The sequence below is a fragment of the Narcine bancroftii genome, chromosome 3 (assembly GCF_036971445.1).
Source record: "Narcine bancroftii isolate sNarBan1 chromosome 3, sNarBan1.hap1, whole genome shotgun sequence".
NCBI classification, from domain to species: Eukaryota; Metazoa; Chordata; class Chondrichthyes; order Torpediniformes; family Narcinidae; genus Narcine; species Narcine bancroftii.
The window spans coordinates 63,361,722-63,375,702 of NC_091471.1; the positions used below are offsets into that span (position 1 = coordinate 63,361,722).

The 13,981-nt window shown below is 39.0% G+C and overlaps 1 protein-coding gene across 1 annotated transcript in view; it reads left to right on the forward strand.

The window, feature by feature from the left end:
* The window catches only part of tln1 (talin 1), a 301,850-nt gene that overhangs the window by 219,614 nt on the left and 68,255 nt on the right, over positions 1-13,981 (forward strand). Inside the window, exons 28-33 of the mRNA XM_069924188.1 lie at positions 1,618-1,826; positions 3,492-3,611; positions 5,702-5,899; positions 7,651-7,790; positions 10,378-10,471; positions 12,412-12,501. Coding sequence (XP_069780289.1) covers positions 1,618-1,826; positions 3,492-3,611; positions 5,702-5,899; positions 7,651-7,790; positions 10,378-10,471; positions 12,412-12,501 — 851 coding nt within the window. The remainder of the gene's footprint in view (positions 1-1,617; positions 1,827-3,491; positions 3,612-5,701; positions 5,900-7,650; positions 7,791-10,377; positions 10,472-12,411; positions 12,502-13,981) is intronic.

Below are 13,981 nucleotides of genomic sequence, written 5' to 3' on the forward strand. Positions count from 1 at the left end.
AGTTCATAGATACTTAAATGGAAGAATTGCTTTGAGAAATTGATCAAATATGTGTGATCTTCATTATTTATAAATTAGAACATACAACATTTCAATGCAGGTCCTTTGGCCCACCATATTGTACTGACCTATATAAACTGACTTCACAACAATCTAATCCTTCTCTACCTCTCTCGCATGGTCCTCTTTTTTTGTATTCATGTGCGTACCTAAGAATCTTTTGAATGACTCTATTGTACCAGCCTCCACCACTAAACCAGCAATGGATTCCAAGCACCCACAACTCTCTCAGTTTAAAAAAAAACCTTGCCTTTGATATCTCCCCTAAACTTTCCTGTACTCACCTTAAACAGATATCCTCTGGTATTTGATATTGTTGTCCTGAGAAAAAGGTTCTTGCTATCCACCCTACCTATGCCTTTATAATCTTGCATCCCTCTGATTCTCATCCTTCGCCGTGACCCTTGCTCTGTCACCCTTGCTTCATTCGACTGTCCTCTTTTTCAAGCAATATCCTGGTAAATCTAGTTGGCACCCTCTATAAAGTGTGTCCATCCATGACTGGATGAAATACTCCCAAGTGTGGTCTCTAAGTGCAACATTATCTCACGACTCTTGAATTCTAATCCTGACTAACGAAGGCCAGCACAACTTGTGTCTTCTTAACCACCCCATCAACTTGCATGGCAAGTTTGCGGAATCTATGAATCTGAACCCCAAGATCTCTCTGTTCCTCACAGTTTTTTTTTAAACTTCCATTAACATGAAAATCCTGCCATAACTACTTTAATTAAGAAATGAGTTTCAACACCTTATGAAATTGGAGAGATGAGTTAAATGTTTTTCCTTTTCTGCTTCATACACTAATACACTATTAGTAATAAACAATAAAATCAAAAAGGTTTTCAGGAAGATGAGCCTGACACTATTCATCAATATATGAGAGGCATAGATAGGGTGAGTAGCCAGTTTATTTTTCCCAGGGTGAGACAAGCAAACACCAGAGGAAATCTGAACAAGGTGAGGGGAGAGTATTTTAGGGGAGATGCCAGGGTAGGTTTTTTTTTACTCTGAGTAGTGGGTGCCTGGAGTTCATTATCAGGGCTGATGCTGGAGGTTACTACAATAGGGACATTTAAAAGATTATTAAGCAGGCACATGGATGCAAGAAAAATAGAGGGTTATGGGTATGAGATGGGGAAGGTTTAGTTTGTTGAATAGTTTTATATAGGTCAACACAACATCGTGGGCCAAAATACTGTGATGTTGTATGTTCTATTCATGAATAACAATGGCACCCACACAACCTTGCTTGTAGTCATTATTTAGACTGGCAATTGAAGATGCCCTTTCAGGGGTGGATGAAGATTAGAAGTGTTCCCCAGTATATTCCATGAGGATGAAGAGAAGAAAAAATTAATTTGCTTGTATCGCCAGCATCTGTCCATTTATTTGATGCGACAATGAGAAAAAAAGATTAGCGATATTCATTGTGATTTGCAAGCACGAAATTACAATAGGAAATGAAAAAAAAAGTTTATAAAAACTGATTCTCCCTTTCTGTCTCTGACTTTGATCCCTATCCCCTTAATCTTTCTTCTTATTTCTGTGTTTCAGGTCTGGCCTCCAGAGAAGTAGCTCAAGCATTAAAAGCCCTGGGCTCTTCTGCACGAGGTGTTGCAGCCAATACTACTGATCCCCAAGCACAGAATGCAATGTTAGAGTGTGCGGGTGATGTTATGGACAAATCTAGTAATCTGATTGAAGAGGCACGGAAAGCTATGTCAAAACCAGGTGATCCAGAAAACCAGCAGCGCCTAGCACAGGTTGGTGCACGTAAGCAGGAGTCTTACTCTTTTTAATTCTTCATCAGTTTAAACAACCCAGAACTGAAATTCGCTTTAAAGAGGAATGTGGTTGTGCAGCATACACAGGAATTCACACTTCAGTCTTTTCGAGGTGAGAATTTAGGGTTTATTTTCTGTGCAACTCCATCTAATTATTGGAATTACAGAAGAGGGCCTGAGCAGATAATGACATGATGTTTAAAAAATTACAAGTTTTATTCAATCTATCCAACAGCCCATTTTGGATAAGATGCTTGCCTTTGTAAGGTGATGATTTTTGAAGAAGTAACGATTATGAAGAAGTAATGATCTGTTTGGATCTAATTTTATTAAAACTTAGCTGAATTTTGAAAAGTCCAGTTTATTTTAGCAAAATGAAACTGCACTTCTTCAAAGATTGCTGCAGATTTCCTGTGCAGAGAGCCAGCATGGGCTATCTCCACTAGCAGTTAAAGAAATTATGTGTAGCACTATTTTTAGAACCATACAGTCCAAAAAAGCCCAAATCTGCTATATTGTGCAACTAATTCTGGATCTTTGGCAATTTAGAAAAGGAATCATTCTAAAGTTGGACCAAAGGAGTTGTGCCTTGCTTTTCTTTGTAAAGAAATCAAGAATAAAATTTGGCAGGTTAGAAATTATCTTGCCATTTTACTCCACTTCCCACCACCTCTGCTCATTCACAAAAGTTCTCCACACGAGTTAATATACCCATTCTGTCTCTTAGCATCTTGCTTGCTGACCTAGTTTTGATTCTGACCTTGGCTGCTGTATTTTGGAGTCTGCATGTTCTCCCCATGACCATGTATATTTCTACCAATTGCTCCAGATTCTCCCCTTGTCTTAAAGGTGCGCTGATAGGTTAATTAACTGCTGATTCTAATTCTTAGTGTGGGTAAGTGGCTTAACAGTCAAATGGGGAGATGATGGACATGAGGAGTAAATGACCACAGGTAACTAAGGAGAGGGGTAATGGGACTTAGGGATTTCTCTGCTCAAAGCTGGAATTAACTTGATAAGCCAGACTCTTCTATGCTCTACCAAGACCCCAAGAGGTATAGCAGATTGGTGTATTTGGGCTTTTTTTGACTATGCATTGTTCACGTCTGTTATGTTCTAAAGTTGCCCGTCTATGGAGATAGGAAATTGTAAATCATAGTGATATGTCAGATGATGTTGATTCCATATCAAAGTAACTTTGTATTTTGGATGTTGTCCTTGGTTTATAATTGTGGCAATGTACTTTCACTGGAATCAGCTATAGCTTTGATCTCTCACTGGTTCAAAGGTTTCAATTTGAACATATACAGACAATTTATGGTTTTGCCGCTCCCACTATCATTTGGTCTTTTGCATGTATGATTCCTTAGATTTTGTTTCACTGTGAGGAATTAAGTAAGACTTGAGGGTGAATTTTTACAGACTGTACCACATGGTACAAATCTTAATGGTGTCTGTTTGAAACTAGTCTAAGTTGAACTTCACATGTTTCAAGAGCATTTTTAAGAGCTTCATCACAATTCTAGATCAATCCCAAAACAAATAGAGAACTTTCAAACTTCATGCATTTACATATAACCATTCAATGGTGAGAATATTTGGTAATGAATTACATTATTACATCATCCACTGTTCTCCCCCCAGGTGGCAAAGGCTGTATCAAATGCTCTGAACAGATGTGTGAACTGTTTGCCTGGTCAAAGAGATGTGGATGCAGCTTTAAGAACTGTAGGAGAGGCGAGCAAAAAGCTACTTGCAAACTCGGTGAGTAATTGATGCGAATTAGGTGGATGAAATGGAGAGAATACAGATTTGGAAGAGAACCATAATCCTATAAATTATTAATGGAAAATCATGGAAGTATGATTGTGAACTTAAGTTCTTACTTGCTCTAGTCAAACAGGTATGTGATATAATCAACTACAATGAAACAAAATAAATGACTGCAATATGCCAAGGTAGGAAAAGAGATAATAAATATAAAAGGATAGATGATATTCAGATGGAGTTGGTGTAAGAAAGAAGTGATAGCTCAGTAAATGGACACTGACATTTTAAGATCTTCTGATAAAATTAATATTTTTCAATTAATTTCAAAATGAATTCTAAACATAAGTGAATTTGATGTTATTTATTATCATTATTAAAGTCAAACTCTCAAGGCACTTCATGTGGGTCTTTACGGGGTGCAATTTGACACAAGCCCAATGAAGTTTTAGCAGAGATGACCAATTGCTTCCAAAGACATGACCTCCATCAATTAAAAGAACAAAGAGTAACCAAAGGGTGGGAACACTGCCTCCTGGATCTTGCCCGCCAAGCCACACACCACCTTGACTTCAAAACGTAACACCATTTCTTCACCCTCACTGGGTCAAAAGAGAGGAGTGAAACAAAACTTTGCAGATGCTGTGATTGTAGCAAAAACACAAAAATGCTGGAGGAACTTGGCAGGTCTTGCAGCATCCATAGGCGGGCCTGAGTCCTTCTTCTGGAATTTTTTTTGAATATTTTATTTTTGATTTTCCAAAAACTCGTGTAAATCCAGTAAACAAAATATTGCATTCTCTTTCCATGTAGTATGATTTACAGAGTCCTTTTTTCCCCTCCTTATACCCTCCCCCCCACCCCTTAAATTATACAAATACAAAAATACAAAAAACATCTAAATGCCGACAAAGACAGTGATCCTCCTCAAGGCTAGAGGGCCTCGGGTGTTAAATAAAAGCAGGTAGGGGCAAAAACATACATCATCTGTGACACATTCCCCATTTCATATTCTTAATCTTTTCCCTGCTGGGACAGATTTTTTCTTTTCTCTTATTCGGGGAGGGAGGGGGATGTGAATTATTATCTGTGCACATATGTGGCTCAGATACGGTTGCCACACTTCAATGAATGTGTCCTTTCTCTTGCATAAATTGTAGGTGATTTTCTCCAGGGGAATGCAACACTGTATTTCTGTATTCCATCGTGCATTATTTAGCTGGGAGTTGACTCCACGTAACCGCTATACACTTCCTGGCTACTGACAAGGCAACCTTCACAAACTGAATTTGATGTTTGGACAGTCTAAATTGTACTTCCCCAATATCCCCTAGAATGTAGAACTCCGGATCCTGTGGAAAATCCACCCTTGTCATTTTTTTTTCAGAATGTCCCCCAGGTCTTCCTAGAAGGATCTCACCCTTGTACAAAGCCAAGTGGAGTGGACAAAGGTCCCAACCTCCACACTGCATCTAAAGCATATTTCTGGCATTGATTTGTGTAGGTTTTATTGGTGTGAGGTATAGCAAGAAAATGATTGCTGTTGAAAAAGATTCCAGGAGGGCACGTGTTTCCGCTGTTTGATCCACCACCTTCATAAGGAGTCCTTCTTCCAGGATTGAGAAAAAAGCAGACAGGCCTGCTGAGTTCCTCCAGCATTTTTGTGTCAAAATAGAGGAATTCTCTTTTGTACAGCATTGTGTGTATACCCACTCATCAAGGACAACAACAGTTCATGATTGCAGCTCACCACCACTATCTTACAGGCAACTTGGGGTGGGCAATTAAAAAACCACTACAACTATATTTATCTCCCTGTCTTGTCCTCAAAGAATTTGAGCAAATTTGTCTAACACAATTAATCCTTCCTAAAACTAGGTTTAATCATGTTGAGCTTTCTTAAATAATTATTTCTTTGATTATTGACTGCCTGATGCAGGACCCTCTCTGCCAGTTATTTTAATGTCCTTTGTCAGTAATAAAAGTTAAACTACCTGGCTGATTGTTCCCCTCACTCTGTCCTGCTCCCTTTCTGAACAAATGAATCTAATTGGCCATTTTTCAATCTTGTTTACGTTTTGATTTAGTTTCCATCAAGTTCAAAGAATTTTCAAGAGGCTCAAAGCCATCTAAATGAGGCAGCAGTTGGTTTGAATCAGTCGGCCAATGAATTGGTGCAGGCATCTCGTGGAAATACCCAAGACCTGGCAAAAGCATCGGGCAAATTTGGCAAAGACTTCAATGAACTCCTCCAGGCTGGTGTTGAAATGGCTGGACAATCCAAGGTAAGAAAATGAAGCATTGTGGGATAACCAAATTTCTGGTATGGCAGGCCAAATGTTCAATGGCATCCCGTAGATCAAAACAGTATCTCTCCTTATAAATTGGACTCTTAGTTAAGCTAAATGCTTTATAATATGCTTCCATTGAATTCCACACGGAGAATACAGCCTATTATATTTACTTGTTACCTTTCATATGTATTATAATCCAATTAATTACAGCAGATTCATCAAATAAAATTTGTCACATTCATGACATGAGATACTAATAGCTTGGTCACAGAGTTGGGTGTTAATGAATGTCTGGAATGTGCAGGAGTGAGATGGATTTTTGGGGAGGAAATTCCAAGATTGGGGTCCTTGCAGCTGAAGTTGGCCATAATTGCGAATAGTAGGGTAATTAGATGAGTGAGATGACAGAGTAGCCTGAGTTAAAGGTGGACTGATGTTTTTTTGGGAATTTTTGTGCGAGAGCGAAATAGGAAATGGTGAAGAAATGTGAAACTGGGATGAGGAGCTTCATGGTGGACCCATAATCATGCTTGGCAGAGTTTCATATTCCCTCTTCCAACACTGACAACAATGCCTTTTCCAACTAATGATTCATTTTCAAACAAATGATTGAATTCTTGTGAATGGATGTTTTTTCACAGTCAAGTTATCGTCATCTGATTGCACAGTGCAATCTGATGATATAGCGTTCTCCGGTCCTCAGTGTAAAATATACAGACACACAACCAGACATAATACACATACAAACATTACAAGTATTCGTTTATACAGATAAACATTGTTTCATAAATATAAAAATCTCAGATAGTATGAGCAGTTCCTCTGGCCGTTCAACATTCTTCCTGTCCATGGGAAGAATCTGTTTCTCATCCTGGTGGTGCTGGCTCTGGTGCTCCTGTATCTCTTTCCCGATGGGAGCAGCTGAAAGATGCTGCATGCGGATGGAAGGGGTCTTGAAGAATTTTGCATACCCTCTTCAGACAATGATCCCAGTGAGTCATCTCGATTGGGGGAGAGGGAGACTCCAGTGATTCTCTCTGCCACTCTTCTAGTCCTGGGCTTGACCTGCGACCCATTTCACAGCAGCAACTGTGATGCAGGCAGCCAGGACACTCTCAATAGAGCTCCTACAGAAGGTTGACATGATGGTGGCTGGTAGCTTTGCCTGCACTCAGGAAGTGCTGTTGTTCCAAACATTTTGATCATTGGCGAGGCTAATAAATATTTTCTAATGTGTTTGTTTGCTTTGTATTTGCAAATTTTTTACCCCCTCCATAAATCTTCGTCCGCGAAGCCAAGCCAAAGAAGAAAAAAGAAGATTTGCAAATTGGAATGTATATAAATTCTCATTCTGGGTTTTTTTTTAATTGCTGGATTTGACTTTGCAATGAATTCTTGACTTCACCTTCAGTCTGACAATTAAAGCCTAGGATCTTAATATCAAAGATTCAGTCTCCAGTCCAATGAGCTATTTGACCTTGGCTGAGGACACACCACCTCAAAAAAAATTGTTTCTTGTTTTGTATTTGTAAGGAACCTGCTCTAATCCTCACTTGGAATCATTGTTTATGGCAATCTTTGGAATCTTCCTTTAACCACAGGTCAATGCTTTGAGAAGTTTGGAAAGTTGTTCACTCTGTAGACACTTCAGGATTTGTTCCGATTTTTCTTTAATCTCTATTTTAAATCTCAGTACTCAGATTTACAAGGAATTTTAAATCCGGTTCTCTGTTACTCTGCAGGATAAAGAAGACCAGGCTCAGGTAATTGGAAACCTGAAGAGTATTTCAATGGCATCCAGCAAACTTTTACTAGCAGCCAAAGCCCTCTCTGCTGATCCAACAGCTCCCAACATCAAGAACCAACTTGCTGCGGCTGCACGGTAAATGGGGAAACTTTTACTTCCTTGCACGAACAGATCTCTGCAACCCAATGCCCTCCTTAGCATGTTACATGCATTTATCCTGTACACTGTGTTATGGAACCAAATAATGAACAGACAAAGGCAAACTAAAATTGCAGAGGTTGATTGAACGCAAAAGCTGCTAAAAATTAAGAGTAGTCTGAACAGCAATTGAAAATAAGGAGCCAGTTATGAATGAGCAAATAGAACAATTCCATGGGAGTAAAGTAAAACAGCTATTCCTTTCAACACATTTTTGATATCCCACACAACAAAAGATTATTAGTGTTGTCATAAGAAATGGACCAAGACCATCTGGCCTGTCGAGCCTGCTCCACCATTTAGTAAGATCATGGCTGATCTGCCTTCCTTTTCCTCACAACCTTTAATTCCCCTACTATGGAAAAATCTATCTGTCATAAATATATTTAATGAAGTAACCTCTGCTACTTCCTTGGGCAGCGAATTTCACAGATTCACTCTCTCTCTCAGATTCACTCCCACTGAATCTTGAGGTTCTGTCTCCTAGATCTAGACTTGCTTACCAGTAGAAACTACTTTCTATCATCTATCCCTTTCATAATATTATGTTTCACTAAGATCCCCTCTCATTCCTCTGTATTCTAGTGAGTTTTGTCTCCGGTGTACTCTCTCCTCATAGGCTAGCACCCTCATCTATGGAATCAACCTGGAGGGTGTACTTTGCACCACCTTCAAACCCAGTATTTCTTTCCTCAAGTGAGGAGATCAGAATTGCACACTACTCCAGGAGTAGCCTTGCTAATGTCCCGTACAGTCGCAGTAGCACTTCACTGCTCTTAAATTCAATCTATCTAGCAATTAAGCCCAACGTCTAATTTGCCGCCTTCATTACCTGTGCCACTGCAAACCAACCTTTTGCGATTAATCCATAAGCACTTCCAAGTTGCTCTGCGCAACATCATGTGGCAGTCTTTCATATTTTTTTTTAAAAAGTGTCCCCTCTCTCTGCCTTCTATTGGTTAACCAATCCTCTTTCCATGCTCACACCTTATCCCAAACTCCATGTATCATTATCTTATGGATAAAAAAATTATATGGCACCTTATCAAATGCCTTCTGAAAATCCAAGCATACAGCTTTTACCTATTCCCCTCTATCATCTGCACTTGTTGTACCCTCAAAGAACTCCAGTAAATTTGTCAAACAGGACTTGGCCTTCCTGAATCCATCCTGTATCCTGATGGAACAATTTCTATCCAGATAGCTTTCTATTTGTTCCATAATGATTGCTTCAAGCATTTTTCTAATTGCAAACATCAAGCTACTCATTTGTCAGTTTCTTCCTCTTCTACCCTTCCTTCCACCTATTACCTCTTACTCATTAGTCTGTCTCTCCTCCCCCACTCCCTTCAACTTTTTGTTCAGGCACCTGCTTGATTTTAAGCACTCTCAAAAGAAAGGCCCAAATGTTGACTGCCTTTTACTTTCTATGGGTCCTACGTAACCTGCTGAGTTTCCCCAGCACTTTTGTGTCCTGCATGCGTCCCCAGCATCTGCACCTTTTCTCATTTACTAGCTTTGTACCAGGGTTTGCCATCTTGCTCTTCCTCAGACTATGTGTGGAAGGTGATGGTCAATCTCATCATCGATGTCTGCCCTCAAGAGGTGGCTCCCAGAGTACTTAACTTTTTTGTCTAAAAGTATTAAAGGTAGGTTAGTGCAGGACCTTTTTGAGAGTAAAGTCCACTTGAATGTGCAGTGAAGTGTCGTTGATGATTCATAGTTCACCCTCCAAACATTATTTGCATTCCGCTACTCAATGAGTAAAGTTTGGACAATCGTGATTCTGATCTGGAGGTGATGTAGATTGAATGGTTTCCCACTTTTTGCTGCAATGATAGAACCTTGCTGCACCAGTCTGCACTGAGTGCAATGAATATCTGGAATTATTTTATAATTGCTTATCATTTTTCCTGGTAAATGATCACTTCATAGCTTTGCTTGTGATCTCTGATATCTGGTCAACAGATGACGCGTGCAGGAATCTGAACCAGTTGTTCAGTTTTGGAAATTTTCTGCACATCCAAGTCCTGGCCATGAATGTATCCAGAACCCTTGTATGTTGAGCATCCATTTTCCAAGGATAATTTACCTTAATGTAATTCATCTTTATATTGAAATTGATAAACATTTTTAAATTTAGGAGGGATAATGTAATTATTCTAAAGTGACACAATAAAATGAAGTATCATTGTATTGTGGGATAAGAGTTCAGAAGTTTTTAAATGGGGTCAAGTGGATGATTTGGTGGGGAACAAAAAAACTTTGGCTTTAATATAAGAGGTTGATAAACCAGCCATAATATTGGAAGTGTTTATTTTACTTCAAATCATAGGCCAAGTTTCATTAGATAATATGAACAAATTTGCCAGCTAAAATTAAAGTTCACTCCAACTACTTAAACATCATTTTGCAAATAACAACAAAGTTTGATATTTAATGTATGATTTTATTATGAATTCCATACACAAAGTAGTATGTCTGTTGCAAGTAATGTTTTGTTTGGTGTATTTTAATCTTGCAGTGCTGTGACTGAAAGTATCAATCAGTTGATTACTATGTGCACACAGCAGGCTCCAGGGCAGAAAGAATGTGATAATGCTCTCCGGGAACTTGAGGTAAGTGAGTAATTATTCCAGGCTTTGCTGTTTTGAATTAAACTTCCAAATTTCCATGCAACATCCTGTTTCTAGTTAAAGCTAAGTTTGCAGGATTATTTCTCAGAAATATGAACTTCACAGTAATCTAAGTAGGTGACAGTGGGTTTTTTTTCGTGTATTCATTATATTTTCCGTAAATCATAACATATTTCTAGGTATTTGCACTTTCTGAATATATTTGCCACTATTTTCCACAGGATAGTTTTGGTGTGTTAAATACAAGTGGAGAGATGAATCAGTCAAGTTTGCAACCATAAATGCGGAAAATAGAATTACATGAAGTTCTTTTAAAGTGCCAGTTTAAAAAAAAAGAAAAATTATTGGTCGGATATTGTCTCTGCATTAAGTTGGCCACTATGTGGCTTGATGTCCAAATATAGTTAATAACAAAGCCTAGCACTTGAAACTGCTTTCGAAGCCTTCAGCGCCATCAATCAGGAAGGACGATTGGAACTTTCTCCTGAAATTCAGCTGCCCACAATAATTTTCTACCTCATTTACTTCCTCCACTATGGTTTGCAAGCTGTGCTGTTAACCCAGTTAGTTCAAAACAAGCCATTCTCAGTAAAGATGGGTGTCAAACAAGGCAAGACTCTGCTCAATATTTATTGCCTTCCAGGGCAGTGCAGCTAATTTTTAGAGTTATAAGGAAGCTATTCAACATGTGTTTACATACCAGCACCAAGGTTTCCCTAATCTCAGTGAGTAGGTGAATATGTTTAATAGTTGGACTCCAAACCATTGTTGACATTTTTTCACGGAAGCAGTCTAAAGGATGGGGCCTTGTCTATTTAAATGTATTAAAACTTCAAACATCTGTCATTTGGCTGGACAGGCAGGATATTCAGATGATGCTATTCCTGTGAATACCTCAATACACTTGTATTTGCTTGAAAAAAACAAATACAAGGTTTAGAGATACAGCACAGTAACAGGCCATTCCAGCCCATGAGCATGCACTGCCTAAATGTGACTAATTAAACTAATATCCTTGTAAGCCTTTGGAATTTAGAAAAAAATTGGAGTACACAGAAAAACCCACATGGACATGAAAATGAACAATCCCTTTACAGACAGCACCAGATGCAAACCCAGGTCACTAATCCTGTACTAGTATTGTGTTAACCATGCTGCCCTTATTAAAATTAATATAATTTGCCAGGTAACGTGGTAAATTTAAAGGGTAGATGAATGAAGGATTGGGCCCTGGTGAGCTGAAAGGAAGTGCAGGAACGGAATTTCCAATGAATTTAAAGGGAAGGCAGGAACTGGGGCTCTAGTAAGTTTCAAGCAAGAGTGGCGAACATCACTTGCCTTGAAGAAAGGCTCAAGCCAGAAATGCTGGTTATACAGTATATCTTTACCTCCAATGGTCACTGCAAGACTTCCTGAGTTCCTCCAGCAACTTTTCTTACAGCATCTGCCGACTTTTGTTTTTCACCACACCTGGTGAGTCATTGGGATTTATGATTAGCAATAAATCACCATTTTCAAATTTAAGATTTTTCTCATTTAGTCTAAGATTTTATTAGGTCTCCCTGTTGCCCAATGTGGATCTACCTGATCAATAAACCATTTTGCCATATTCTTTGTGAAAGTATTTGAGTTTCATCTGAAAAGGAAGGATATTGCAATATCCTGGTTAAAATTCAGTAATCACCAAGATTGTGAGGCAGGTGACAAGCATGAGGATCTTATGGACTCCGAACAGAATTAAATGTGCCAGCTAAAATGGGGAGTACAGGTCAATCAGGACAGAGTGGGCTTTGCACTCAGGGAGGTGAGGAGAGTGAATGTAGCAGGCTCGATTGTCACATCACAAGGTGCACTACAGGCTTCATTGAACACGCGTATATTTTGTTGAGTAGAAAGATTGAATTTGAATTTTTGTTTTACAGACTGTCCAAGGAATGCTTGACAACCCCACGGAAGCTGTAAATGACCTGTCTTACTTTGATTGCATTGACAGCGTGATGGAAAATTCAAAGGTACTGAAGTGAATATTTTGAAAACCTTTTTGCCTTGAAGACCATCCATAGTTATTGACCATTTCAGTGTACACATCTGAATTTTTTTTCTTGTTCGACCATTTTAGCTTTAAAATTGGTGGCAAAGGAAATGTGATTATTAAAAGTATGACTTTTATATTGATGTAATTACTGTTAAATATGGTTTGCTATGCAATCCACTCTTTAAATTGGTTAATTCTTTTTGAAGATGTGCTTTGGTTACATGAGCTAAATATTAATGCAGCTGTTCAGTTTATTAATAAATGCTGTTCAATTATGTTGAGTATTTGCATGAGAATAGCAGAAAACTATTATTGTATCCTATTGTGTCATGCAATAAAATCCCTATTATCTGGCACCTACAGGGATCACAGGTGTCAGATATGCGAATTTTCCGGTGAACTGAGACTCTTCCAATGACTGACTAAGATACCTACATTAAGAATACACTGTTTAAAAGACAAAAGATGGTTCAAAATTTAATTTGGGGGAAAAAAAATCAGTATTGTAGTCTTTAATTGTATAAAGTTCACTTTAATCAGCTAATTCCTGTAACTCTCAAAATTTAAACTTGAACCCTAGTGGCTGGGGCTATAAAAGCATGTCGCTAGCCACTACACTAACCTTGCTTCTGTCATAATTACCTCCCCGCCACCGGTGCTGAAAACTTGACTCATCTCCACGCAGGGCCTTGGCTCAACCTGACTCACCTCCACACAAGTGCCCCGGTTAAGGCCTTGGCACAACCTGACAGCTCCAAGCAAGTCAGGGCCTCGGCTCATCCTGACACAGCTCCATGCAAGTGCCCCGGTCAGGGGCTCGGGGTAACCCGACTCAGCTCCACGTAAATGCCCTGGTCAGGGTCTCGGCACAAACCAACTCCGCTCCACGCAAGTGTTCTGGTCAGGGCCTCGGCTCAACTTGAATCAGCTCCACGCAAGTATCCCAGTCAGGCCTTCAGCTCATCTTCCTTTAAATTTGAACCCCAATTGCTGATGCTATATTAGCGTTGCATTAGCCATTACTCTAAATGTACTGCCATCATAATTAACCCCCTCCACCAAGTTTACACATAAAGCCTTGCTAATATACTTAATACTAATAAAGATAAAGACTCTCACCGGCAGGATTAGGGAGGTACTTCAGTAGACTTGCCCTGTTGCAGCTAGTGGGGCACAACCGGGGTGCTCCGCTGGTTGAATGTTTGCTCCCAAGGGTTTGTGTTGCTTCAGAGAACCTTTGCTTTTGAAATTTTAAACTTTTATTTAAACCTTTATTTATTTCCTCTTTTTTTGCCAGTTGGTTGAGTTTCTGGCTGACTGAGTGCCAGATAATGGTGATTTTACTATATTATTGAACATTGCAGCTTTTAATTTTTAGTTTGAATTTTCTTTCATTTTGTCATGGCAAATTGAAGGGAGATCTTAAAAATGCAATCATTTTTTTTATTTTCATAATT